This window comes from Onychostoma macrolepis, chromosome 20 (genome assembly GCF_012432095.1).
Source record: "Onychostoma macrolepis isolate SWU-2019 chromosome 20, ASM1243209v1, whole genome shotgun sequence".
Taxonomy (NCBI): Eukaryota; Metazoa; Chordata; class Actinopteri; order Cypriniformes; family Cyprinidae; genus Onychostoma; species Onychostoma macrolepis.
Genome location: NC_081174.1, coordinates 7544304 through 7569866, shown reverse-complemented (window position 1 = coordinate 7569866; position 25563 = coordinate 7544304). Strand labels below are relative to the sequence as shown.

Below are 25563 nucleotides of genomic sequence, written 5' to 3'. Positions count from 1 at the left end.
TAAACCTGGGGATTATTGTGAGGTTAGTAACTATAAACCTATCAGTATACTGCCAGTAGTCTCAAAGGTTGCAGAAAAGGTAGTTCTTGAACAACTGACATCTTATCTTAATACAGCTAAGGCTGGTTTACACTGTATGCAAAATCACTCCACTGAAACTGCTACTTTACACCTAACAGAGCAAATAAAATCTAAGCTTGACAAAGGTGGAACAGTTGGTGCTATATTTTTAGATTTCAAACAGACAGCAATGTGTAAAAATTAAAGGGGTTCATTCTAATACCTTAAACTCTACAATGGGCGTACCTCAAGGATCAATACTAGGCCCTTTATTATTTAGTTTATACATCAATGATCTCCCACAGCAGTGCAAAGGGATACAAGTGCAAATGTATGCTGACAATACTGTTATTTTTACACACGCGAGAACTGCAGAGTTAGCTACTGAAAAGCTAAATGTTGCTATGGATAGGATTACACAGTGGTTAGAGCAATCGTGTCTTACCTTGAACACTGGTAAAACAAAAGGGATGTTTTTTTTTTTTTCTAAAATGAAGGTGTGTTCTTCCAATGCAGATATTTTTATAAATGAGAAGTGAGAAGAAATTGTTACAGAGTTTAATTATCTAGGTTTAACGCTGGATTCAAACCTTAGTTTTAAAAAAACATGCAAAGAAATTGGTGAGAACTATAAAATTTAGTTTGATAAACTTCAGATAAATTAGATAATGTCTACCTACTGATGTAGCTAAGACTTTTATGCATGCTACAATTTTTTCTCATCTGCCATATTGTCTGACATGTTGGGGTCAAGCAGGAGAAACTGTTATTAAACTTTTAAAATCTCTTTACAAGCAGACTCTAAAAAATTTGGACAAAAAAGTCTAACCAATATCACCATTGTAGGGTTTTGGAGAAATACAATTTTCTGAGCTTTGACAACTTTAGACTTTTCTCGAATTTATGTATGGTTTATAAAACTTTAAACGGTTTGGCCCCTTCCATACTTTGTAATTTTGTGCACTTTCGTTCTACAGTCTCTGTAAGATTTACTAGATCATCATCCACTAGTGATTGTGTTGTTCCATTTCGTCACTCTGCCTTTGGATTATTGTCTTTCTCAGTGAAAGCTATTACTCATTGGAACACTCTACCAGAAGACATAAGGATGTGCACATCTATTGACATTTTTAAATTGAAACTAAAATCTTACTTAAAATCAACTCAACTCTGTAAACACTGACATGGTTATGGTGTGGCTCTGATATGATGTGTATAAGTATTACTGTACTGTATGTTTTTGTTGTTTTCTTTTTGTGTTTAATTGTGATTATGATTACCTGCCAAGAGACCGCAGATGAAAACTAGCCATCGGCTAAATTCGGTACAATGCATGAAATGGAAACATTTATGTTAAAATTGTACATGGTCCCTTTTCAAATAAATTTTAATAATAATAATAATAATAATAATAATAATATATATGTATGAAGAGTTTATTTGCAAAAACAGATAACGCCTTTTTTTTTTTAAATGTTCAAAAATCATGTTTTTTTATTGTTATGTTTTTATTGTGTTGTATTGTGTTAGTTAGCTGGGTTTTTTTATGTATATGAAATATATATAAAGTAATTTCACTTTCACTTATTCATCCTTTAGGTGAATGTGCTACCATAATATCAAGGTTCAGCATTTGAAACATTGGATAATATTTGTTAAATAATGCATGACTATATGTTATATGTACTATGTACTATATGTTATATGTATATGTATTATATATAATTATTGATGTTTGGCTAATATAAGCACATTTGAACCCTATAAATTACATAACAAAGGATTTTTTATTTACAGATTGATCGATTGATATTTTTGATTGTATTTTTTTAATATATTTTACAGAATCCTGAAAAAAATACTGTATCAAAGTTTCTGCAAAATTATGCAGTACAGCTGTATTATGAAGGATCATGTGACACTTTGCTATCACAGAAATTCCATTTTAAAATACATCAAAATAAATTTGTATTAATATTTCACAGTACTGTTGTATTTACTGTATTTTTCATGAAGTAAATGCAGCCTTGGTGAGCATAAAAGACTTTTTGGAAAACATTTCCCTAATATTTAACCACTGACTATAGCCATTCAATATTGCATTATAATTGACAGCTATCAATTTTAAACTTTTTTGTGCCAACTTTTTTTTTTTTTTAATCTACAACATCTCTCTAAACAAAAGCACCGAATGTGCTAATTTAGTACTTGCTTCCTCTAATAAAACCCAACAAAAACAAGAACAAGCTCCTGAATGTGAGCTCATATCAGCTATGGCACAGACATTAACAGGAAGTGTGAGCTGTTTGACGATTCTTTGTTATTAAATTATGCTGATACTGATACCACTGATATCAATCATAGCTTTCTGTAAAAAATGCATAAGCAAACGACTTCAATTCCAAACCCCAAAATGAACTCGGGTACATCAAGGTGAATTACTTTTGAATTCTCTTCCAAGTGCTGTTAAAAATCCACCACACATACACCACCATAAACCTCTGCCGAAGAGCCAAAACATGCCCACTATGTTTTTCCTCTGATATCCTGTTTCCCATTAAAGTTTTGTGGTGTTGGGAATCCACACAAACTGCCTCGAGGTAAGCTGTGAAGCCCACGGATGAATACAAATGGTCCTGGCAGGACAGCCAGAGGTCCTGGACGTTAAAATGCAGTGGGCAGAAGTTCTGACCCAGAAGGTTTAACAACACAAACCACACATACAAATGAGTGTATTTGTCTTATTAGCGTTTTTCAAACCAACCATGGATTCAGATTACTGGCACTCAGTAAAAAAAATAAAAAAATTGAGTAGTCACTTTCAGTTACTAAAATCTAGATTAGCCTGCAACAACTGAAATCTTGCATGATTAAAACAAAACTTAGCCTTAAAAGATATTATACATAAACTTTGCGGCCTAGAATGACCTAGATCAAAAAATATATATTCCTTTTAACATTTCAATATACCGAATTAATGTCACCTATACAGTTTCTGTGTGATATCATGATTGCTTCTTAAGAATCATTTCCACTGGTACTTAGACCTGTACTTACCTGCCTTACATCGGTGTCATGTTTTAGCATGGCATACTGTGATTATTTCAGGAGATTGGGCATGAGTTCGTGACGTTCAGTTTTGTCAGTATGCTGTCTATCTAGGACACTCACCCTCAAGACGGATGCCCTCCTTCTGAACGGTGTAGCTCAGCACGGCAAAAGGGGCCACGGGTGATTTGGCTATGACAATCTAAAACAAGAAACAAGAAAAGATTCAGAATGAGTAAGGGAATTGCTAAGCATCACTTCAAGGCCACGATATCAATATAAGGTCAAAGTTTAATAGCTAATATTTAAGGCGCACAATGGACTCAGTATTATAATATATTAATATAATAATATTTGTATGAATATTCGTACTGCATTTAGTAAAAATATTATTACAATTTAAAATAAAATAATAAAAAAGATTTTAAAAATATTTAAAATAAAAACTTTTAAAATATATTACATTTGAAAGAAGAAGTCTCTCACCAAGGATGCATTTATGCTATCAAAAATACAGGAAATTGTTCATGTTTATATATTTTTAAAATGGAATATATTCCTGTGATGTAAAGCTGAATTTTCTTTATTTTTTTTTAAAATTTATTTATTTATTTATTTTTTGGTAAAACTGTAAGTCTTTACTGATCAATTTAATGCAACCCCTACTAGACAACTATAAATTAATAATAATAATAATAATAATAATAATAATTTAAAAAATTGCGCAGTAGTGTACAAACACACAAAGAGCCCAAATGAAGATATTTAAAAATGGACTTTAAAATATAATGTATTCTTTATTTTGATTTCACTTTTTATATTTTAAATAAATAAATAAACGAGACAACTGTTTAAATTTTTTTTTTAAATAAATAAAATCACCACAAAATTGATGTACAAGTCAGAGACACTCATTTTCCGCCAAGTTGTTTTATTTACTTATTTAAAATAATAATAATAATAATAATAATAATAATAATAATAAATCATATAACAATATACAACCCAAATTCCAGAAATGTTGGGAAGTTTTTTTAAATTTGAATAAAATGAAAACTAAAATAATTTCAAATCACATGAGCCAATATTTTATTCACAATAGAACATAGATAACATAACAAATGTTTAAACAGACATTTTACAATTTTATGCACAAAATGAGCTCATTTTAAATTTGATGCCTGCTACAGGTCTCAAAATAGTTGGGAAGGGGGCATGTTTACCATGTTGTAGCATCTCCGCTTTTTTTCAGAGTTTTGGTGTTCTGGAATTTGGTCCCATTTTTGTCTGATATAGGTTTCCAGCTGCTGAAGAGTTTGTGGTCGTATTTTTCGTTTAATGATGCGCCAAATGTTCTCTATAAGTGTAAGATCTGGGCTACAAGCAGGCCAATTCAGCACCCGGACTCTTCTACTACGAAGCCATGCTGTTGTAATAGCTGCAGAATGTGGTTTTGCATTGTCCTGCTGAAATACACAAGGCCTTCCCTGAAATAGATGTTGTCTGGAGGGGAGCATATGTTGCTCTAAAACCTTTATATATACCTTTCAGCATTCATAGTGCCTTCCAAAACATGCAAGCTGCCCATAACGTATGCACTTATGCACCCCCATACCATCAGAGATGCGGGCTTTTGAACTGAACGCTGATAACACGCTGGAAGATCTCCCTCCTCGAAGACATCTAAGACCTTTTATAGCTATTCATTTTACAGACCTGATGTCAATTAACTTAATTAGTTGCTAGATACTCTCCCAGCTGAATCAGTTCAAAATGTCTTGCTTTTTCAGCCCTGTGTTGCCCCCGTGCCAACTTTTTTGAGATCTGCAGCAGGTATCAAATTTGAAATGAGCTCATTTAGAGGATAAAAGTGTAAAATTTCTCCATTTAAACATGTTATGTTCTATATGTTCTTATTGTGAATAAAATATTGGCTAACGTGATTTTAAAGTCTTTTAGTTTTCATTTGATTCAAATTTAAACATTTTCCGGAATTTGGGTTGTAATATTTAATATAATATTTATAATTTATTATAATATATTATTATTATTTAGCAGACTAAATTAACAACCCTAATAATACTACTTGGATTAAAATTTTTCACATGACTGAACTCTTTCCCCCAGGCAACAAATAAAGGCATTTATGTGGCTGCTACGTCAATGGGCATAAAAGCAAGGAAAGGATCCTGGAAAATAGCCTGTAGGAAAGCAGCAGCATTGAGTTACCAGACTCAGCAGAGTCTGCTGGCAACCTGCGTCACTGCCTATTAGAGATTCTTGAGAATCTACATTACTCTTTTTGTCATCAGCCTCTAATATCGAAACCCTGCACTGGGGTGTGGCATGTTCAAAATGAGACAACTTAGTAAAAAACGTACTCATCAAAATTCAAAAGAGGAAACGGGAGCGAGATGAAGGACGCAACTGTCTGCTAACTGTTGCGTAAACACACATCGGAAATGATTCAGACTCCCAAACATAAGTAAACAAACAAAGCTTTTGTGACTTCTGCTTAATATGACTGCGGTATTACTTGGGACTTCATGAAATGCTTTTCTGTCTCAAGTGAACCATCCACAGACAGCAAGCCTCGCTCTAGGCTTATTTGTATAACAATAAACCCGGCGCATTTGCAGGGCTATCTGGTTACCTGTGGTTAAGAATGAGTTAGTTTTTACAAACCTGCTGCCAGTTGCTTTGTGTGAATGCAGTTCCTTACTGATGCACCGTGACACACAAACACAAAGCTTTCTGGTCACCCAAACCAGTCCAGTTCTCTTTACTTTAACCCAAATGCACATCTTTCACGTAAGGAAGTCGCATGACTTTTCCTCTAATGGATAAATTCCTCAGTAAATGGCTGAAAAGCAGGGAGTTTCTGAGGGTTTTTTTTTACTGAAGTGGCCTTGCCAGAGCTACTGAACCGCACAAAAGAGCCAGGCACCATTGCCTTCCTTGTGTACCAGCAGTTTTGGACTACTGCCTCTCTATCAGTGCGCTTTTCTTTAGGTGGGAGCTCAGTTGGAAAAGAGAAAAACAAAGTCCTCAGGGCTCTAAGGATGTAGGGGCAATGAGGTATGCCATCATTTGACAGGATGAAAACAAGTAAGGCAGGCCTAAACAATGAGAAGGCTGGTGTAGTAAGAAATTTTCTTTCTTTTTAAGCTTGTCATAAAGATGAAATCGCCAGACGAGTGCAGTTTTATTCCCTGTACTGACGTATTTCCTGGAAGCAGGAAGTTTAGGTGGGACATATTGAAGATACTGTCCTTTTTATAAAAAAAAAATATCATGATTTGCAAGTTGCTATTGTCAGTTTCAGATATTGGGGGAGGGACATTATCATTCTAGAGAGAACCTAATTGGACCAAAAAAAATGGTGTGATGCAAGATGGCGTCATCAATACCACTGATCCCTTTTCTCAAGAAAAACTGAACATTTTGTCACCTGGTTAGGTGTTTTTCGGTTGGATTTGCATTTGTTCATTAAGTCACATCAAGTTTGCTTTTTGGATATTTAAAGAAAGTTTTGCTAATTCACACAGAGGAGTAAGAAAGTGTTTACCTGTCTCCGTTCTGTGTCCTCGTACTGGACGATGAGGCGCGTGTTTACACTGTGACTCCATGTGTTTCCCAGCGCCGCTGTCACAAAACCCGAGTCCTCCTCCGTAGATACTGAAGGACAAAACAAACAAACAAAAAAAAAACTAAAAAATAGTCAGGGTTCAACCTTAACATTTGTGCCAAATTAGAGCAAACACTCAGTTTGGTATTTAAATTAAAAAAATAAATAAATAAATAAATAAATACACTTTTTAAAAATAATTATTTGGACAATTAGGTAGTCACTTTATTAGAACTTGAAAGACGTTTTAAAATGAATTGTAACAATGGTCACCATAATCTCTCTTAAAATATGTCATTATTTTAAAATCTCTTAAAAAAAGATTTATTTTATTTTTTTGTAATATAATTGTGACAGAAATCTGAACAAACAATTTTATTTTGCTCATCATATATTTGTTTTGGTAAAATATTTCACATTTCACTTTCATCTGAAAGCTGAATAAATACGCTTTCCATTGATGTTTGTTAGGATCGGACAATATTTGGCGGAGATACAACTATTTGAAAATCTGGAATCTGAGGATGCAAAAAAAAAATATCTAAATATTGAGAAAATTGCCTTTAAAGTTGTCCAAATCAAGTCCTTAGCAAAGCATATTACTAATCAAAAATTAAGTTTGAATATATTTACGGTATAAATTTTACAAAATATCTTCATGGAACATGATCTTTCCTTAATATCCTAATAATTTTTGGCATAAAAGAAAAATCGATAATTTTGACGCATACAATGTATTTTTGGCTATTGCTACAAATATACCTCAGCGACTTAAGACTGGTTTTGTGCTCCAGGGTCATATATTACTATCGATATATCCATATTTGTCTTTGATATATCCAACTTGTCATTTATTTAGATAAATTATTATTAACATTTAAGAATTAACATTTTTTTTTAAAAGAAGACACTCACCAGTGTTACATTTATTAGATCAAATAACAAAATCAGTAATATTGTGCATGTATTTTAAAAAGTAATTTATTCCTATTATGCAAAGCTGCATCATTACGCCAGTCTTTTGTCCTTCAGAAATCATTCTAATATGCTGATTTTCTGCTCAAGAAACCGTTAATATTATTATCAATGCTGTAAACAGTTGTGCTACATAATATTTTTTTGTTGAAATATTTAATACAGTTTCATAATCAGAAATAAATATTCATTTCTCATTTCACCTGCCACTGGGAGGTTAATTTTGGACTTTAGCTGTTTTGGCATATTGCTCCATTTTTCCAATTGCCATAACTCACTCATCCACTGTGAATCACTAGAAAACTTGGAGCCATTGAGCCATTCTTGTGGGTTAAGGACTGAGTGCAGAGCAGATGATAAGCCCGAGAAACAATGGAAACACTTTTTAGGTCACACACCTGAGGAAGTTACCAATGACACTACTGACAACACTCATCCGGGTCTTCTTCGAACTGCTTTGTAAACACACCTGCGTGTTTTTGATCGCCTGTTGTGCCGCAACCAGAAACAGTCAGGGCCTCTGAGGTCACGGTCTGAGAGTCTTTCTCATGATTCTTTGTTGTGCAACATTTAAGCACCATGCTGTAATCTGACAATACCATTCACAACTGTCACATCAGCAACTCTCACTTCCTCAAAACATTTCCTGTGGAAAGTCGAGTGCGGGAGAAACCTGGCTGGCACGGCATGTCAGTGAACTGGATGCCTGGAAGGCCCCTCCTCTGAAAAAACAACATCCTCAAAAAACCTAAAAAATCTGGAAACAATAGGCAACCACTTTACAGCTCCAGATCGGGTTGAGCTCTGTTTCACATCAACAGATAAAAAAAGGGCTACTTTACTAAGCTGCGCCACTTTTTACACAGAATTTCACCACAAAATCACGCTTTATTTACGAAACACACACAATCCTGCTTAACCAGGTGCTAACTAGACTGAACTGCGCTGAGAGTATTTAAATACAAACTGATATTATTCTTCAAAACAAGTTGAATTACTATTTTAAAATGTAATTAAAAAAAAAATTGTGTATATTCTCTACTCATCAAATACGTAGTCAAATGAAAATAGTGTTATAACCTTTTAACTTGCACAGCTCTCTAGTAAACTTCATTCTTATTGGTGAATCATGGCATTGTGCAATCAGATTTCATAATATTCACCATCGTCCATGTATACCAGATCACTCAATCAGTGTAACTCAAATTGGCGCTAATTTAAAGAGATAGTTTAGCCAAAAATGGAAATTCTGTTATCATTTTCTCACCCTAATGTTGTTCCACACCTGTAAGAATTTTGTTCATCTTTAAAACACAAATTAAGATATTTTTAATTAACCCTGAGAAATTTCTGCACCTTCACTGAAAGCCTATATTTCACCAAAACTTTCAAACGCTTCAAAAGGTTTATAAAATCACTGAAAAAGGAATCCATATAAATCGAGTGGTTTAATCTGTCTTCTGAAGAGACACTATTGATTACACGATGAACAGATTTAATATAGGCTTTTATTCACATTTCAACATTGCACTCACTGTAGATCAAATATGGTTAACAGAAGCTGCTTGTTTGATGCGAAGAAAATAAGTAGTTTTCTCACATCAAGCAAGTTCGGTTGAGTTTCCGTTTACCATGTTTGTCGTGCTCTATGTATGTGCATTGATCAAAAACTTTGATGCAAACTTTGATCAATGTGGATTATGTTTTTTTTATGTTTTTATGAACTTTTTGAAGTATCAATGTTTAGGTAAAACGGAAGGACTGAAATATTTCAGGTTTCATTACAAATCTCCATTTGTGTTTCAAAGATGAACAAGAAATTGGATCATGGAATGACATGAGGGTGAGTAAATGTTGACAATTTTTAGTTCTGGCTGAAATAACCCTTTAATGCGTCTATTCATCACATCTCAGACTCGCTCTCTTATTTCATACTAACACAACTGCCACCATTTTGCAGGACTGTAGTGAAAATGACCTTGAAAATGACATATGAAAATTGTGTATCGTTTGATTTGGTATTCCATTCTGGATCTGAACTACTCATGTGCCCTCAGGTCGTGGTTGTTATAACACTTACCAAGTTTGGTCAGAATCCGCTAATGCGTTGCGGAGATATAGCCTCATGTCCATTTTAGCACAAACGTCGTCAAATTCCTTCACATGCTTTACGAAAACAGTTTGGAATATCAAAAGCTTTTGATAACATTTTGCCAATTTTGGTGAAAATCGTACAAAACGTCTAGGAAGAATTTGGAAAAGTACATTTTTCGGAAAATTCAAAATTGCAAAAAATCTTGACCTGTACAAATTTATGAGCGAAGGAATCAGAAGAAAAACTAATTTTACTTCTAGACCTTATGGTTCAAAAATTATTATCAGAAATATGAGTGCAAATTTGTCCTATTGGTGGCGCTAGAGAGTTTGAAATAGAGACTCAAAATTTCCTGTGGTTAATATTGATACTGTCTTCTATCTGTGTGCCAAATTTCATAACTTTCCCACAAACAGTTCTATGGGCTGCCAAAGACTTCCAGAGCAACAGTAGAAGACGACGATGATGACTAACGGATACATTTGGTGCTTGATCCCTAATTACTGTAAAGACCCCATATACTCACAGCAAAGTTGTTCGCTTAGGGGGGGGGAAATATGCTCAAAACACACACTCTTAAAAATAAAGGTGCTTCAAAATGTTCTTCAAGCGATGCCATAGAAGAACCATTTTTGGTTCCACAAAGAACCATTCAGTCAAAGGTTCTTTAAAGAACCATCTCTTCCTTACCTTTTTTATAATCTGAAGAACCTTCTTTCACCTCAAAGAACCTTTTGTGAAACAGAAAGGTTCTTCAGATGTTAAAGGTTCTTTATGGAACCATTTAGACAAAAAGGTTCTTCTATGGCAGTGGTTCTCAAACCTCTCCATGAAGTACCCCCAGCACTGCACATTTTGTATGTCTCCCTATATCTGACACACCCACTTCAGGTCTTGCGGTCTCCACTAATGAGCTGATGAGTTGAATCAGGTGTGATAGATGAGGGACACATACAAAATGTGCAGGGGTGGAGGTACTCCAGGACAGGTTTGAGAACCACTGTTCTATGGCATCGTGAAGCACCTTTATTTTTAAGAATACACAAGCAGCGATAAATTGTTAGCGAACATCCAAATGCCTCCCATGCTGCTGAGAGCAAAGTTTAGGTGATATAGGTATGTGCTGCACCCTTTTTATATTGGCAAGTAGCTGCATAAGAAACAAAATAATATAGTCATTTTAAAGAAACAAGTGCAAGTAAAATACACCAGATAGCGGTAGTGTGCTGGATCCTTAACCAGCAAGCTGAGGAACTGCACCGTGTGAATTGCATTCAACAGATTTTGTGGGCACGTCTGTGCTGTTACCTTATTTGCATAACTACTATAGTGACTCAGGCCTTAAAACCGTGTGCAAATAAACAGCACTATCAGCAGGCACAACTCATTCTGATGTCTGAAAGAAACGCAGACTAATGAGCATGCGTTTTAATGCGGGTTCATGGTAATAAGGTTGGAGAGGGCCAGACTAAACAAATGTGACGCCCTGTTAAGACCCAGCTTCTTAAATCAATGCTCTGGGTTCCAGAACAATCCGCCTACACTCTCCGATCCCTACAGAAGCGATGGGTGCTTTCCCACACTGTGTGACAGCAGGGCTATTCACAGACTTCAATCAGCTGTCTTTTTAATAACCCACAAATCAGTTATTATAGGATCCGATTCTTGTTTGCACCAAATTCAGCACGGCCAAATATTTTTATTGATGGATTGTCAAACAGGGGAATGGGAAAGTTGTTGACTTGGACTGGTTATAGACAAGGGAGTGTCTCTCATGTGGTGATGCAGATTCAAAGATAATGCGGTTACAAAATTTGGAGAGGTTTTTTGTCCTCTGGGCTGATTTGGTTTGAAAGCCTGTAGTGTTTGGCAAATGAATTGAGCCAATAATCATGCAGACGTGCAGTTTTTCCAACAATCTTCTCTCGAATAACTCTCCATCATTTCTGGGAAAATATTTGTGAATGTCTCATCGCTGTTGTAAAGCTCACTTGCTGATTTGTTTTACTTATACTCTACTTCTTAGTCACAAGTAGAATGTGCAAAACTCTATGTTTTCATCAGTGGGTTGTCTGAATGACTAGTCGGGTTTAAGAGGGCCTATGTAATTACACTGATTTAAGGTCAGATCCAGCACATTGATCAGATGTGTTTTTCAGGGGGTGATCACAGAGGATTCATTTTTGTGTTTAAAAACTGCTTTAAACTTTGCACAATCGTCAATTTGCATTGGATAGGGGGTAGAAAGAGTCGTAAATTATCGTTTATGCGATGCACTCACGTCAAAACCCATGTGCAGTGCATAATCTAATTACGTTCCTCATTGCAAAAGGGCTACTTACATATGCCAATTTATGCAGTAAAATTTCTTTTAAAAAGTTACCTTATAATATATGGTGAAAAACTGTAAGTTTTAACATCGTTAAACAATACATGTAATTTTAGTGTTCAATATGGTCAAATCTATGGGTTTTCCAAAAAAATATGAAATATGAAAACTGCAATTCCCAAAAATCCCTGCATAACACATTTTATATAAATAATGTTGTTTCTTCTCATCAGTAATGTACATTTTGTGTTACATTTTCTGTAATTTAGTTAATATTTGCATTATTTTAGTGTCTATGTTAGGATCTAGGGTTAGGACCCAGTGCACTATATAAGTATTAGCTATGATTTATAGACAGGCTACTTACGATGAACTCCGATTCATTATGTTTTCTATTGTACCACCTGTATTATTATGGTGTCAATCAGTACGTTTTAAGGTAAAATGTAAATTTTGGTAGTTTGAAGTAAATTGTATCAACATGATATTACGTCATACCCAAAACACTGTCATTTCATATTATTTATGGTGAATTTCTGGCAACCGCAGCTTCTGTTTTTAAGCTAAATTTAACAGGATATTTTTACACCGTAGTTACTTGTAGAATAAACCTTACCTAAATTTACCACAACTTTTAAGCCGCTGATTTGCGATATGTTCATAAAGCATCTTCATAATTTTACAAATGTTTCAAACAAAATCAAGTCTCCAGAAGAAGACATACTGTAAAAAAAAGTGAAACAAAGCCTTGCTTTTTTCTTAGTGAACTACACAAAATAGCCTTCTTATCATTGTTCAGAGGAGCTCAGAATCACTGTGGCCTCTTTTACACACAGACAGTGGGGGAGCCCAGGGCCCCACAACCGAACTGCTGTCTGCTCACGCTACAAGCGCTCGAATCACATCTGACCCCAAAAGAAAACACATGAATCTAAAGCCAGTAGCTGATGTCTAGTGGAAAAAATGGTATTAGATCCAAAGCGGAAATGGTCAGTAAATCTGCTGATCTGTTATGATTTATGTGCATTGGCCTTATAAAAAATAACAAGCGTGAAGCAGTAGCCGAGAGCAACTACTGTACTATTCTGGACCATAGTCAACATCTCCGATTCAAAGATGCAAGCAGATACAAACTGCTAAGGTGCGGCCTCTTGTCTACAACTTCAACAAAAGACCTCAAAGGGAGTTTCCATTCCCAAGGCCAAAGAAAAACACATTTTCTCAATAACTGGCAGTCTGAGAACCAATAAAACCCTGTCTTAATCAGTTCCTTTTAGCTACAAAGTACAACAGCAGCTTGAAAAGCAGACATCCTTATTTGAGGTGCTAAGAGAAATCCAAATTGCAATCAGTATTTGTAAACTAATTTTACAATATTATGCAAATGAAAACATTTAAAGAAGGTGTTTACTCCAAATTATTTTGTCTATCATCATTTATTCACCCTCATGTATCTACAAAAGAAAATATGACTTTCTATTGTGAAACAAAAAAAAGAGAGATTCTGAAGTAGGGATGTTGCAATATAGCGACAACTGTGGTATTTTTCATTGCGATACAGCTGTTAACATGAATCATAGCATTAGATTTGGTTATCATGCCATTTTTCTTTTCAAAATTTCTATAGCTATTGCGATAATATTATTAACGTCACTGAGAGCATTAGATTTTATTATCATGGCTTTTTCTTAAAATTTCTGTAGATATTGCTATGATATTGTTAATCAACATCAGAATTTGTTATGCCATTTTTAATTTTTAATTTCTGTAGATAGTGTAATAATATTGTTGACGGGAATCACAGCATTGGATTTTATCATCATGGTGTTTTTCTTTTCAAAATGTATATAAATATATTGTGATAATATTGTTAACGTCATTCAGAGCATTAGACTTAGTTATCATGACATTTTCTTAAAGGGGTCATATGATGTTGCTAAAAAGAACATTATTTTGTGTATTTGGTGTAATGCAATGAGTTTACGCGGTTTGAGGTTCAAAAAACATATCATTTTCCATATACTGTACAGTATTGTTGCTCCTCTATGCGCCGCCTTTCTGAAACGCGTCGATTTTTACAAAGCTCATCGCTCTGAGAAGCGAGGTGTGCTCTGATTGGCCAGCTATCCAGTGCGTTGTGATTGGCCGAATACCTCAAGTGTGTGATGGAAATGTTACGCCCCTTACCATATTGTGATGCCGTGTCCCGGCGCGACAAGACAAAAACAATAAAAACCTTTATAAACGAGGCATTTGTTGCATTCAGTGAGAACATAATTACTGATTATAATGACTTATACTGTCTTTTTATGCACTGCGCCGTGCCGCGTAAACATAACACCATGTCTGTATTTGTGATTGGAGAAACGACAAACAACAAGCACTACTCTACATGGCTCAAAACTCATGTTTGAATTGTCAGTAGCAAATTCTTTAAATATCAAAACGTACTTACAGGCTGTGAGTCAGAAGCACCAGACTGTCCTTGTGACGTTGGAATTGCCCCACTTTATAGTGTTCACAGCCATTCATAGTGTTCACATTGTAGGCTACTCTCTCCCAGGATCAGGAAACAGCTGCACACACTCTAATATTTGCATTGTACTGTTCTGGAACGGTGTTGTAAATATAACTTAACCACTGATTTCTAGTTGTGTACTCATTTGGAAGGCCAAAGTAAATACTTTTGCTTTCAGAACGATACACACAGCGTCTCCACGACATGGCGGTGGCAACAACAATACTACAGCGAGAATAAATGTTACACATTCTTTCATTGCGTATACGTTTGGACGGTGTTATGCAAATCTCCCCACACCGTGATGTAGACATGTGGGGGCGTGTTTGAATGAGCCGTTTTAGGAAGGCGTGGCAGAGTCTTAACTTTTATAAAGAATATCTCTTTGGGTTTGAGACTTTAATCTTTGCAACTTTACAGATCTTATATATGCATGAACAGCTTGTAACACTCCAAAGACAAAGGAAAACATGAAATCGCATCATATGACCCCTTTAAAAGTTCTATAGATATTGTTATTATGATATTGTTAATTTGAATTATAGCATTGGACTTATTTATCATGCCTTTTTTTCTTAATTTCCAATAGATATCATAATAGTATTGTTAACATGAATTATAGTATCATGACGTTTTCTTTTCATTTCTTTTCTATGGATATTACAATAATGTTGTTAATGTGAATTTACATGACTTTATGGCATTTTTCCTTTCAAAATTTCTATAAATAATACTGACCGTGAAGCTCCAGAAATGATAAAAGAGCACCATAAATGTAGTCCATATGGACTTTTATGCTTTATTCTAAGTCTTTTTAATCCATGATATCTTTGTGAGATAACATAATAGAACAGACACAAAATCTGAGTAGCTATGTGTGAAACATTTACAAAAAGCATTCATTTGATTTCAAGACTCTCGCTTGTGCCCATTCAAATGTAGCATCTCAAAGATATTCAAGCTGTTGGTTCTCCTGTGTCTTGTGACAAATCAAGATGTATTTTAATTTATATTTGAATGCAAGCATGAATGGCAATAAATTATTTGTACTATTATCTGTTCTTTACATAACTTGACACCATCCACAGTCATTGTACAGAAAAGGGCAGCATGAACATTCGAATAAACATCTGACTCGGTGTTAATACAAAAGAAAGAAAGTCATATGAATTTGAAACAACATAAGGGTGAATAAATGATGACAATGTTTTCATTTCTGGGTGAACCATCACTTTAAGCGTCAGATAAGACCAAGGATGGAGAGAGAAAGGCAGAAAGAAGAGATAAACAGGGTGAGGCTGTATACGGGCCATTCTTTCCCCACATAATCCCAAGAGATAGAAAAACAGAGATTGTGTGCATGTGTGAGAGAAAGATACAGAGAGTACGTGAGTGGGAGAAAGAGTTACCGGTAACCCCACCTTGCCGAGTGGAACAGTGGGATGTAAAGAAAGAGGTGTCTGGGGTAAAGTTACAGGCCACAAACATGTGCCTGTTAGATAACATGAGAACGGAGCCTGTATCTCTTTCCTCAAAGCTTTGCCTCAAAACAAGACCCTTTCCCACTGTACACCTGGAAGTACGCCAGAGGATACTTGCTCAAGTCCATATATACAGTGACAGAAGACACGGGACTGCACAGCCATGGAATCAGAGATGTCGTGGGATTCGCACAAGGCCCAGACAGGTTTGCAGAGCGGGAGGATTGCTGTTTCAGCCCCCTGGTTAGAGTAATACCATCTTCTCCAAGGTCAATGATGTAGTTCCAAAGAACCTACAACAGCTGCTTGTGAGGAAGGTCATAACTGATGCTCATTTGTACCACATATCATCTCAGTAAGGCTAGGAACGATGGCTTTCATTAGTGAGATCAGAGAACAGCTCATCAGGGAGGGGTGAAACAGAAGAGCCTAATGACGGGAATATCTGGTCTAAATTTCCACCATCGAATGCCTTTTACACAAAAACATTCTCCACAAAAATCAGTGTAGACTCCAGTAGATGATGGAAGGTTCTTACCATCTGCCTGATTCCACTGAGGACAGTGAACCTTCTCGCCCACATGTGTGGTGATCTGGTTAGTTAAAACCACCTGAGGGAGACAGAAGGGAAACAGCTGTACTTGAGTTCAGTCCAGTTTGAATGGATCACACAAATATGAGAATAAACAGTCTGCTGTCATCACAATACTTAACAACTGTTGAGTTGACTCATTACATAATGTGAGTAAAGAACAGGCAAACAAATTCTGGCAGGGCCTCCAGCGTGACCATTATTTTAACACGTATCAAACTAAAGGATTTTTTTTTCAGTTGACAAGAAATTGAGGAAAACATTCCAGGGTTTTTCTCCATATAATGGACTTAAATGGGAGCCAACGGGTTGAATGTCCAAATTGCAGTTTCAGTGCAGCTTCAAAGGGCTCTACATGATCCCAGCCGAGGAATAAGTGTCTTATCTAGTGAAACGATCTGTCATTTTCTAAAAAATAAAAAAAAAAATTAAACTTGCATACATTTTAACCACAAATGCTCGTCTTACACTAACTCAACTTCATGCATTACGTAGTCAAGTTGGATAGGTCACACGTGACGCAGGCGGAAGTGCCGACCCAGTATGTACAAAGCAAACTCGCAAAGAAAGTCAAACGTCCTCACAAAAAAAGGTAAAACAAAAATGACGGATGATTTTGAAGTTTGAGGAGAAAATTAGATTTTCACCCTACCCTACATTTTTTAATCAAAGCACACAGAAGAAGAACTAACAACGCGTGACCTTTCCAACGTAATGCGTGAAGTCGTGCAGGCACATCACAGAGCTAGTGCAAGATGAGAATTTGAGGTTAAAAAGTACATTCATTTTTTTTTTGACCAAAAATGACCTATTGTTTCAGTAGATAAGACTGGCTAGGATAGTGTAGAGCCCTTTGAAGCTGCATTGAAACAGCAATTTGGACCTGTTTTGGCATATGTTGGTGCAGAATGAATTGGCCTTTATAGAGCGCAACAGTTGCGTTCCGGAAGTAAAAACGCCATTAATTTTCTCCATAGGGAAATACATTTTAACAATAACTGATAAACCTTTAAAAACAGACCTGCTGTGAGCTCTAAGGTTGTTAATCAATTGTACGGCTACTTTTGTCGAACCCATCTGTTCACACTAATTCAACTTCAATTTAACATAATCATGCCTCAAAAACTACATTACCCATGATGCTGTACAGAAAATTCCACCAATCAGAGTCGCAGTGAGCAAAGTGGGCTAAAAGAGATATGTAGCTCCGCCCACTCCCATGAAGCAGTCTCCTTATGCCCTCAAAATACTTCAATGCATATTTTGCATAGAACTTAAAATATATTCTTTCAATAGATACAGCAAACATCTTTTAAATAATAGTTTTAAATTTCTCCAGGTTTTATTCTGATTAATGTCATTCTCAGTGGTTGATGGGACTGTCGTTCTTTTCCTCACTAAAGCTGTTACTATATATGTTTTAATATTAAAGTACAGATGTCTCCTCATGTAATTACATTGTAATAAATATAATTTATTAATTGCGTGGTTTTCAGAGGCTTTTCTGACAGGGCTTATCCAGAAATATGCACAAGGGCCAGGGACTGTTGCTTACAACATGATCTATTTTAACTATTAATTATGGAGTTAATTAAAATATAGCAGTATGTCATTCACAGTACTTAAGCTTGCACTAAAAAAGACAAAAAGATAGAGCGAAGATTGTTGTAACTAGGTCGATGTTCTGATTTGATTAAATACAGTACTGGTGTATATCTTACATGGCTCTCTTTCTCAAAAATACACAAATAAAAACAACCAGCCAAAACCTAAAACATTTCAACATTCCTTTATATGTATAAAGCTTGGGAGAACAAACTTAATAACCTCATTACGGTTTGGCTCTAGGTGCTAAAGTGTAAGGTTTTATTTTGGAAAGGTAATGGGTTGACCTATTTTATGGTTATGAGCTTTTATGTGTGTGAGGGGGCTATAACAGTTACCTACCTCTAGGAGTTATCTAGCATGTGGTTTCATGTTGAGGCCCATTTCTACTGCTGTGGAAAGCTGTATTAAAACTCACTTGTGGCCACTGGCAGTGTCAAGCAGACATTTATTGCACTGATTTAAAACACAAAAGCTATCTTTAAAATGAGCATGGCTGGAGGGGGACCACAGGCAAACTGCAGATCAGATGAGTTTGGGGTTACAGCCTGGGATGTCCTCTGAGAACAGTCGAGTAGTTATTTTGAAATAAGGGAATGCCCAGTATTTTGTTGTAGCACACTATTTAAACTTAATTCCGATGTCAACAAAGCACGAAAATAGTCAATAAAATGATAAATTCATTCTATTTTGCCTTAAGTAGTTATAAACATGACCTATAACCATATTTGTAATGCAACACATTAAATTATTGTTTGTTAATACAGCAGAGTCCAAACAAAGTCTGAAAATCAGGAATTTAAAATAAAGTTTGAGAAATACTGTACAGTAAATAAGTTGTGCTGCTACCATTTAAGCAAAAAGGAGACATGCAAAATACTAAAAAGCTTATGTTAATTGCTACTCTTTTGCCTTTTCAGCAAATTGTATCATAATTATTATTAATAATTTATTCTTTAATAAAACTGTAATGATTATGTATTATGTTTTAAATTAAAAAATGGCTAAATATAAGCAAATAACAAATTTACATGGATTCCTTAGTATTTTATGTTTCTCTATAATAATTATATTTAAATTGTTGTTTGCTGGAAATATGTATTAAATACAAACAAAATGAAATAGATTAAATTAAAAATCATGAATTTCGTAGTATGTTATATCTTTCTCTATAATAATAACAATAATATTTTTTAATTATCATTTGCTGAAAATATTTTTTAAATAAACACAAAAATAAACAGAAACACAAAAGCAATTAACAAATTAACATGAATTTCTAAGCATTTTATATTTCTCTGTAACAGCAACAACAGCAGTAGTGATAATATTATTATTATTATTTATAATAATAATAATAACTTAAATGTTTAATTAAAAAATGTATTGAACAGAAACAAAAATAAATAGAAATATAAGAGCAATTAACATGACTTTCTTTGTTATGTTATATGTTAAAATTTAAATGCTTAAAATAAAATTTGCTCAAAATAAGTATTAAATTAAAAATAATAATAATTGGACCCCACTGTATGCATTAATTTGTACTAGTGGATAAGAGGAGTAGATAGAGCAACACCTGATCCAGGATGAGCCCTCTAGCTGTTATACTCTTTATAAGCAGGAAGCGGAAAACCATATTCCGGTGCAATCCTACCTTTCCTCTTCGAGATAAAAGTGCTGGTGATGCAGGAGGTGAGTAAAGGCGTCACGTATGTATTTTTGAAGATCTTAGACTAGTGCGGAAATTCCCAAGATCAGATAACATGGAAAAGGAGCAGGTTTTGTGTGAATGGGCCTAGAGTGTTTTTCTAATACATATGGGCTCTCTGACGCCCTCTGGTGTTTAAAATATAGAGGTGACCTAAAATACAGCACTGAAACTCAGAAACGTAAATGTGTAGCGACGCCTTGTGGTTAAAGGTATGTACTAAAAGTGTAAGATTTAAGCAGAAGTCAGATATGCACATACACACAACCATGTAAACAGACTCACTGGGATGCAGAACGCCTGCGAGAGGTACTTCAGTATGGCGGCTTCCTGGCCCAGTAAGTTACTCCTGATCGTTAGATTTCCCGGCAGCGACGTGTCAAACTCCTTCCTCACAACAGAAGCCACAGAATCCAAAACAAGGAGCCCCGCTCGACACGCAATTATGTCTTCTTCCAGACGCTCCAGCCTGTGCAACATCAATAAAACGCCCCACTAATGTGTGTTAACAAGCTTAAATACAGCCTGGCATACAAAAGAGACTATCATGACCTTTATATTCATTTATGCAATAATGCTATAGTCAATCCATTTAAATTCAAGATTTGTATTCATTGCATTTTCATTTATATTTACATACTTATATAAATGTGTTTAGCAGATGTTTTTATTTTATTTTTTATTTTATCCAAAGCGATAAAATTGTATTCAAGGTATACACTACCATTGACAAGTTTGGAATAATTAAAAATAAAAACTCTATTCATATATCACATAATAAAGTAAAAGCAGTAATATTGTATAATATTACTGCCATTTAAAATAATCGTTTTGTATTTTTTTATGTTTTTTGATCAGAAATCATTCTAATTTCTAATATGCTTTGGCATCACAATATACATATATAATAGTAAAATAAAAAAAATATATAAAATATATATATTTATAAAATATAAATATATATATTTTTGAGTAAATGTCATAATTTCATGGCATCCATTCCCTTGGAACTAAAACCAAAACCTTGGCATTGCTAGCACCATACTTTATAGTTTGAGCTGATCTCCTAAAATAAAAAAGAAATTAAATAGAATTGAGCCGGAGTGAATCAGAGTGAAAATGAATCAAAAGGAAAAATGACAGGTTTCATTTTTAGGTGAACTCTTACTTGGAAAGTACACTAAACTGAATGAAATATAATTAAATATGTAGGTGTTTGGGAAGAGTTCCAACCTATTCAGGACGTCCTGACAGGTCAGTTCCCTGAAGAGATGAACACGAGACGCCATCTCCAGCAGACGCTCCTTCACCGAGAAGAATTCTGGGAATCTGTCCTGTGCCATTTCTACCAATCTTAGAGAGGTAGATTGTTAATTTGAGAGAAAACACAAAACGTTCACATGAGAGAGAGTGAGCAAACTTTTTGAACACCTTTCAGCAGAGAATGCCGACTCTGTGTCGATGTAGATGACTCCACTGTCCAGACCTCCCATACTCCTCGGCAGTGTGGCCAAAATGCTGAGCATTATACACAACTGAGTCTTTCCACAGCCTGATGGGCCAGTCACCTGACAAACAACACAGACATGTCATGACAGTTCACCCAAAAATGATCGTTGCCATAATTTATGCACTTCCATGTCATTCCAAACCTTTATAATGTTATGCTGATATACAAAAATACATTTATTTTTTAAATAATTTAGGACAAAACATAAAAATCATAAATCTGAAAATCAGGAATCATATTTGGAAAACCTGGATAAATAATGGAATGTTAAAAGTGTCATTTCTAGACCTGGAAAAGTCATGGAAATTATTAAAATATTAAAAGTCATGGTCATTTCTATAATATATTCTAAAATATTTTAACAGGTTTAAAAAAATAAATATTATATTAAAAAAATTCTGTGTGTGTGTGAACAGTTATTGAAACTTCTAGAATTATAGAAATTTAATCATAGTATTTCAATTAATTATTTTAACATATTTTCACTCCTAGTTTCTAAAAATGAGCAGTTTAATTTTTATTTTTACTTTCTGTCAGAATGTTTAAACAAGAAAAAAAAAAATGCATTTTGTAAATGCATTTAAATGTGGTTGTCACTCCCCAAACTTTGCAGTGTGTACATGGCCATATATATTTCCATATTTATTTGTAGATCAAAATTCCATGTTTAAATCAATCACATATGTAACTTGCTGTTTCTTTTGAAACTAAATTAGCATCAAATATTGTGCAAGTTTGATATAATTGCCAATGACATTTGATTGCCACTGAATGAACACTTTCTGAAGGATCATGTGACACTGAAGACTGGCCTAATGGCTACTGAAAATTCAGGGGAAAATTACAATTTCAAACATATTCAAATAGAACACGGTTGTTTTTAACTGTAATAATGTTTTACAATTTTACATAAATCTTAATTATTTCAAAAGCTTGACCCATAGTGTAAATAATGGCATAGTGTTGTTTACCATAGGGTGAACTATTCTTTAAATCAGATGCAACAGCAGACTACCTCAGTGAGAGCACCCCGTGGCAGTCCTCCACGCAGTAATCTGTCCAGGGCAGGAAGTGATGTGGAGAAACACAGCTCTCCCTTCTTCCTCCACAAATCCCATGCCTGTCATCATCAAAAACACAGCACTACTAATGAGAGACTTCTCGAGTTCAATCATCGACAGGATCTGCTGATGGCTCAGTGACTCACGGTGCTCACAGCCGGTACACAGGCTTTACTGAGCAGCCGCAGGAGCTCCACAGCCGCGGGATAACTGAGTCCAGCCAGGCGCATGAGCTCCACGGGTGTGATGGACAGGACATCCTACAGGTCACAGAGCACACACGCTTACTAAAGCCTCCTCCGAGAGCTGCTCATTAATATAATAACAGAGCAGGCAGGGTCTCTCACCTGGCAGGTCTCCAGTTGATGGCGCTTGAGTCGCTCGCAGAGATCAGCTGAGACGCCCGTCCTCCGTAACTTCTTACTTGCCATTGACACAAAATAACCGTTATAAGAGTTATGCGATCGTTATATAACTATAATAAATGACACCCTTCCGTAACGATTGCACACACGATATAGAGCTTTAGGATTAAACTTTCCCATGGAGAAAAAAAAAAAAACGTTATGAGTTTTGAAACAGCGAAGCGCGCCCGGAAACAAACGAAAAAATGTAGTGCATGTGGATTGTGGGTAATGTAGTTTATGATGAAAATAAAGCTGTGTTTGTTTTTGTTATGTGTTTGTTTTACTATTTATCTTTTTTAACCTACAAAATGCTTTTTTTTTTTCTTTTAATTTTATTGCACATTGTTATTATTATTATTATTTACAGTGCAAGATAGGGAACATACCAACATTGTATCACTTACTAATAAATAAATATATATATATATATATATATATATATATATATATATATATATGGAATAGATGTGTGAACAAATGTATAAAGTAAAAGGACAGCCTTAAAATAGTATTACTATTATTAATAATACTCTGGCATTGAGGATCATAAGTTTCTGTTGTTGTTGTTGTTGTTGTTACTAATAAAAAATAAAATAAACATATTTATTTCATCTAGTTGTCATTGCAACATTTGTCATTTGTGTTAAGTAGGCTAAAATATCTAAAACCAAATAAAATAAAACTAAACAAAATTGCTAAATATTAAACCAAAATTATAGTGAATACAGAAAATAATAATAATAGTAATAATAATATTAAATATTTTATTTATATTTATTTTTTTTGCATTTGAAACTTCACTAACTTAATTTACAAAATATTGAATAAATAAAGTGTGGGAGCCAGGGGGTTGCATTTCTTCCATTTACATGCAATGTATGTGATCAAAAGCTTATTTTTCTTGGCCATTCTTTATCAAAAAAAAAAAAATTAATTAAAAAAATTAAATTAAAATTAAAAAATCGTGAAAAACAACGATTTGATAATTGATCATGACACTGAAAGACATTATATTTGTTAATTTATAAGGATATGCCATGAACAGTAATTAGTTGCATTTAAGGGAGGTTGTGGTTAATCCTAGCTAAAAACAAATAATATAAATCATATTATTTAATGTTTGTTTTGGCTTGATTAAATGCTTTCCTCTGAACCTTTAATGTTTTGATAACCTTTGTGATCCTCCCAAGTTATTTTGTCATGCTTCGCTGTCAACTCTGTCCTCCTGACATCAATACAGTGGAAGTCTTTTTATAATTTCCTCATTATCCAAATAATCTTGGGAATTTTCTTATGAGACAAAATTTACAGAAGCAAGGTGTGACGGAATGCATCAAATTTCTGGAAGAAAGAGACATCATCGCATAAGTCAAAAACAAAAGATCTAAGAGGTTTAGGTTTTTAAACTCGTGTGGGAATAAAAAGTTCAAACGTTCATGTTTTGCTAAAAAAAAATGCAAGGCAACGAAGATGACAAATTTAAATGAAAACAACTTCTCACAAAATTTTAGCATGATAAATAGAGGGGCCAAAGTCCCCATCCTCAGAAATAGTTTATGGCTTTTGAAAAAATATGCTTTTTTTAGAGGGCATAATGAGGAGGCCAAATCAGATGACCAAGTCTCTGAGGACATATTAGATTTAATGTGATAAAATCAGCACCAGAAACATTTTAACATCTGAAATCAAATAAAACAGCCTCAGATGGCCCCTTAAAATGGAAAGACATATGTTATTTTATTTCTATATAGAAACTCTCTGACCCGTCTTCAAAGCCACCAGCTGTTGCTCTCATGGCATCTGACGGCCGGTGTGAAGTTTGACTGAGACACATGGGAGGCCCATGTATGGCCAAAGTATCGGGCCTGTCTTTCACTATCTCTGTACCTGATAGAGATAAGCACCCTGTCTGTTCATGACACTTGGTTAAAATAGACAGAGAGGAATGACTGCAGATAAATCCAGCCAATACAGACATACATTTTTAATACAAAGTATATTTTGGTAAAAGATTTATTGCAACAGAACAACCAAAACATATTGATGTCAATTATTATTTATAAATATCAATCTACAGTGTTTTCATCAGTTTACAGCATACAGAAACACAACATGCAAGACTTTTATGAAGCTTAAACATTCTCAACAGATGTTTAAAGATTTTGAGCTCAACATGATCCACCTTGTTTCTGTCTAGAGTAAATGGCCCTTGTTGTTCATTATCAGTGGTTCCTTCATTTGTTGATACTTTATTTGTTCAGTTGCTTTTCTAGTTCTGTAAACACTGTAATGGCATACAAGGGTCAACATGGATAAATGCAAACAGTTTGAAAAGCGTCAGCGGCATTCAGTCCATTTGTATCTCATACATCCTCTTATCCTCTCTCTTGCTTTGTCTTTTATAAGAGGGTCAACAAACAACATGTGTATATCTAAGTGATTTATTCAGTCTGCAAATTAGGCCTTGTTTGCATATGTCCTGCTGTAGCCTTTGTGTGTGACCAATGTGAAAATATAAAAAAATTAAATTAGGGCATTTAAAA

General features: G+C 34.7%; 1 protein-coding gene across 1 annotated transcript in view; it reads right to left on the bottom strand.

Moving 5' to 3' along the window:
- The window catches only part of rad51b (RAD51 paralog B), a 47923-nt gene extending 24754 nt beyond the window's left edge, over positions 1-23169 (bottom strand). The window contains exons 1-9 of the mRNA XM_058756861.1: positions 22961-23169; positions 22760-22873; positions 22568-22672; positions 21474-21610; positions 21276-21395; positions 20328-20511; positions 16673-16745; positions 6677-6786; positions 3232-3310 (exon numbers count right to left, since the gene is read on the bottom strand). Of these exons, the coding sequence (XP_058612844.1) occupies positions 3232-3310; positions 6677-6786; positions 16673-16745; positions 20328-20511; positions 21276-21395; positions 21474-21610; positions 22568-22672; positions 22760-22873; positions 22961-23044 (1006 nt within the window). The 5' untranslated portion in view covers positions 23045-23169. The remainder of the gene's footprint in view (positions 1-3231; positions 3311-6676; positions 6787-16672; positions 16746-20327; positions 20512-21275; positions 21396-21473; positions 21611-22567; positions 22673-22759; positions 22874-22960) is intronic.
- Between the last annotated feature and the right edge of the window lie 2394 nt (positions 23170-25563).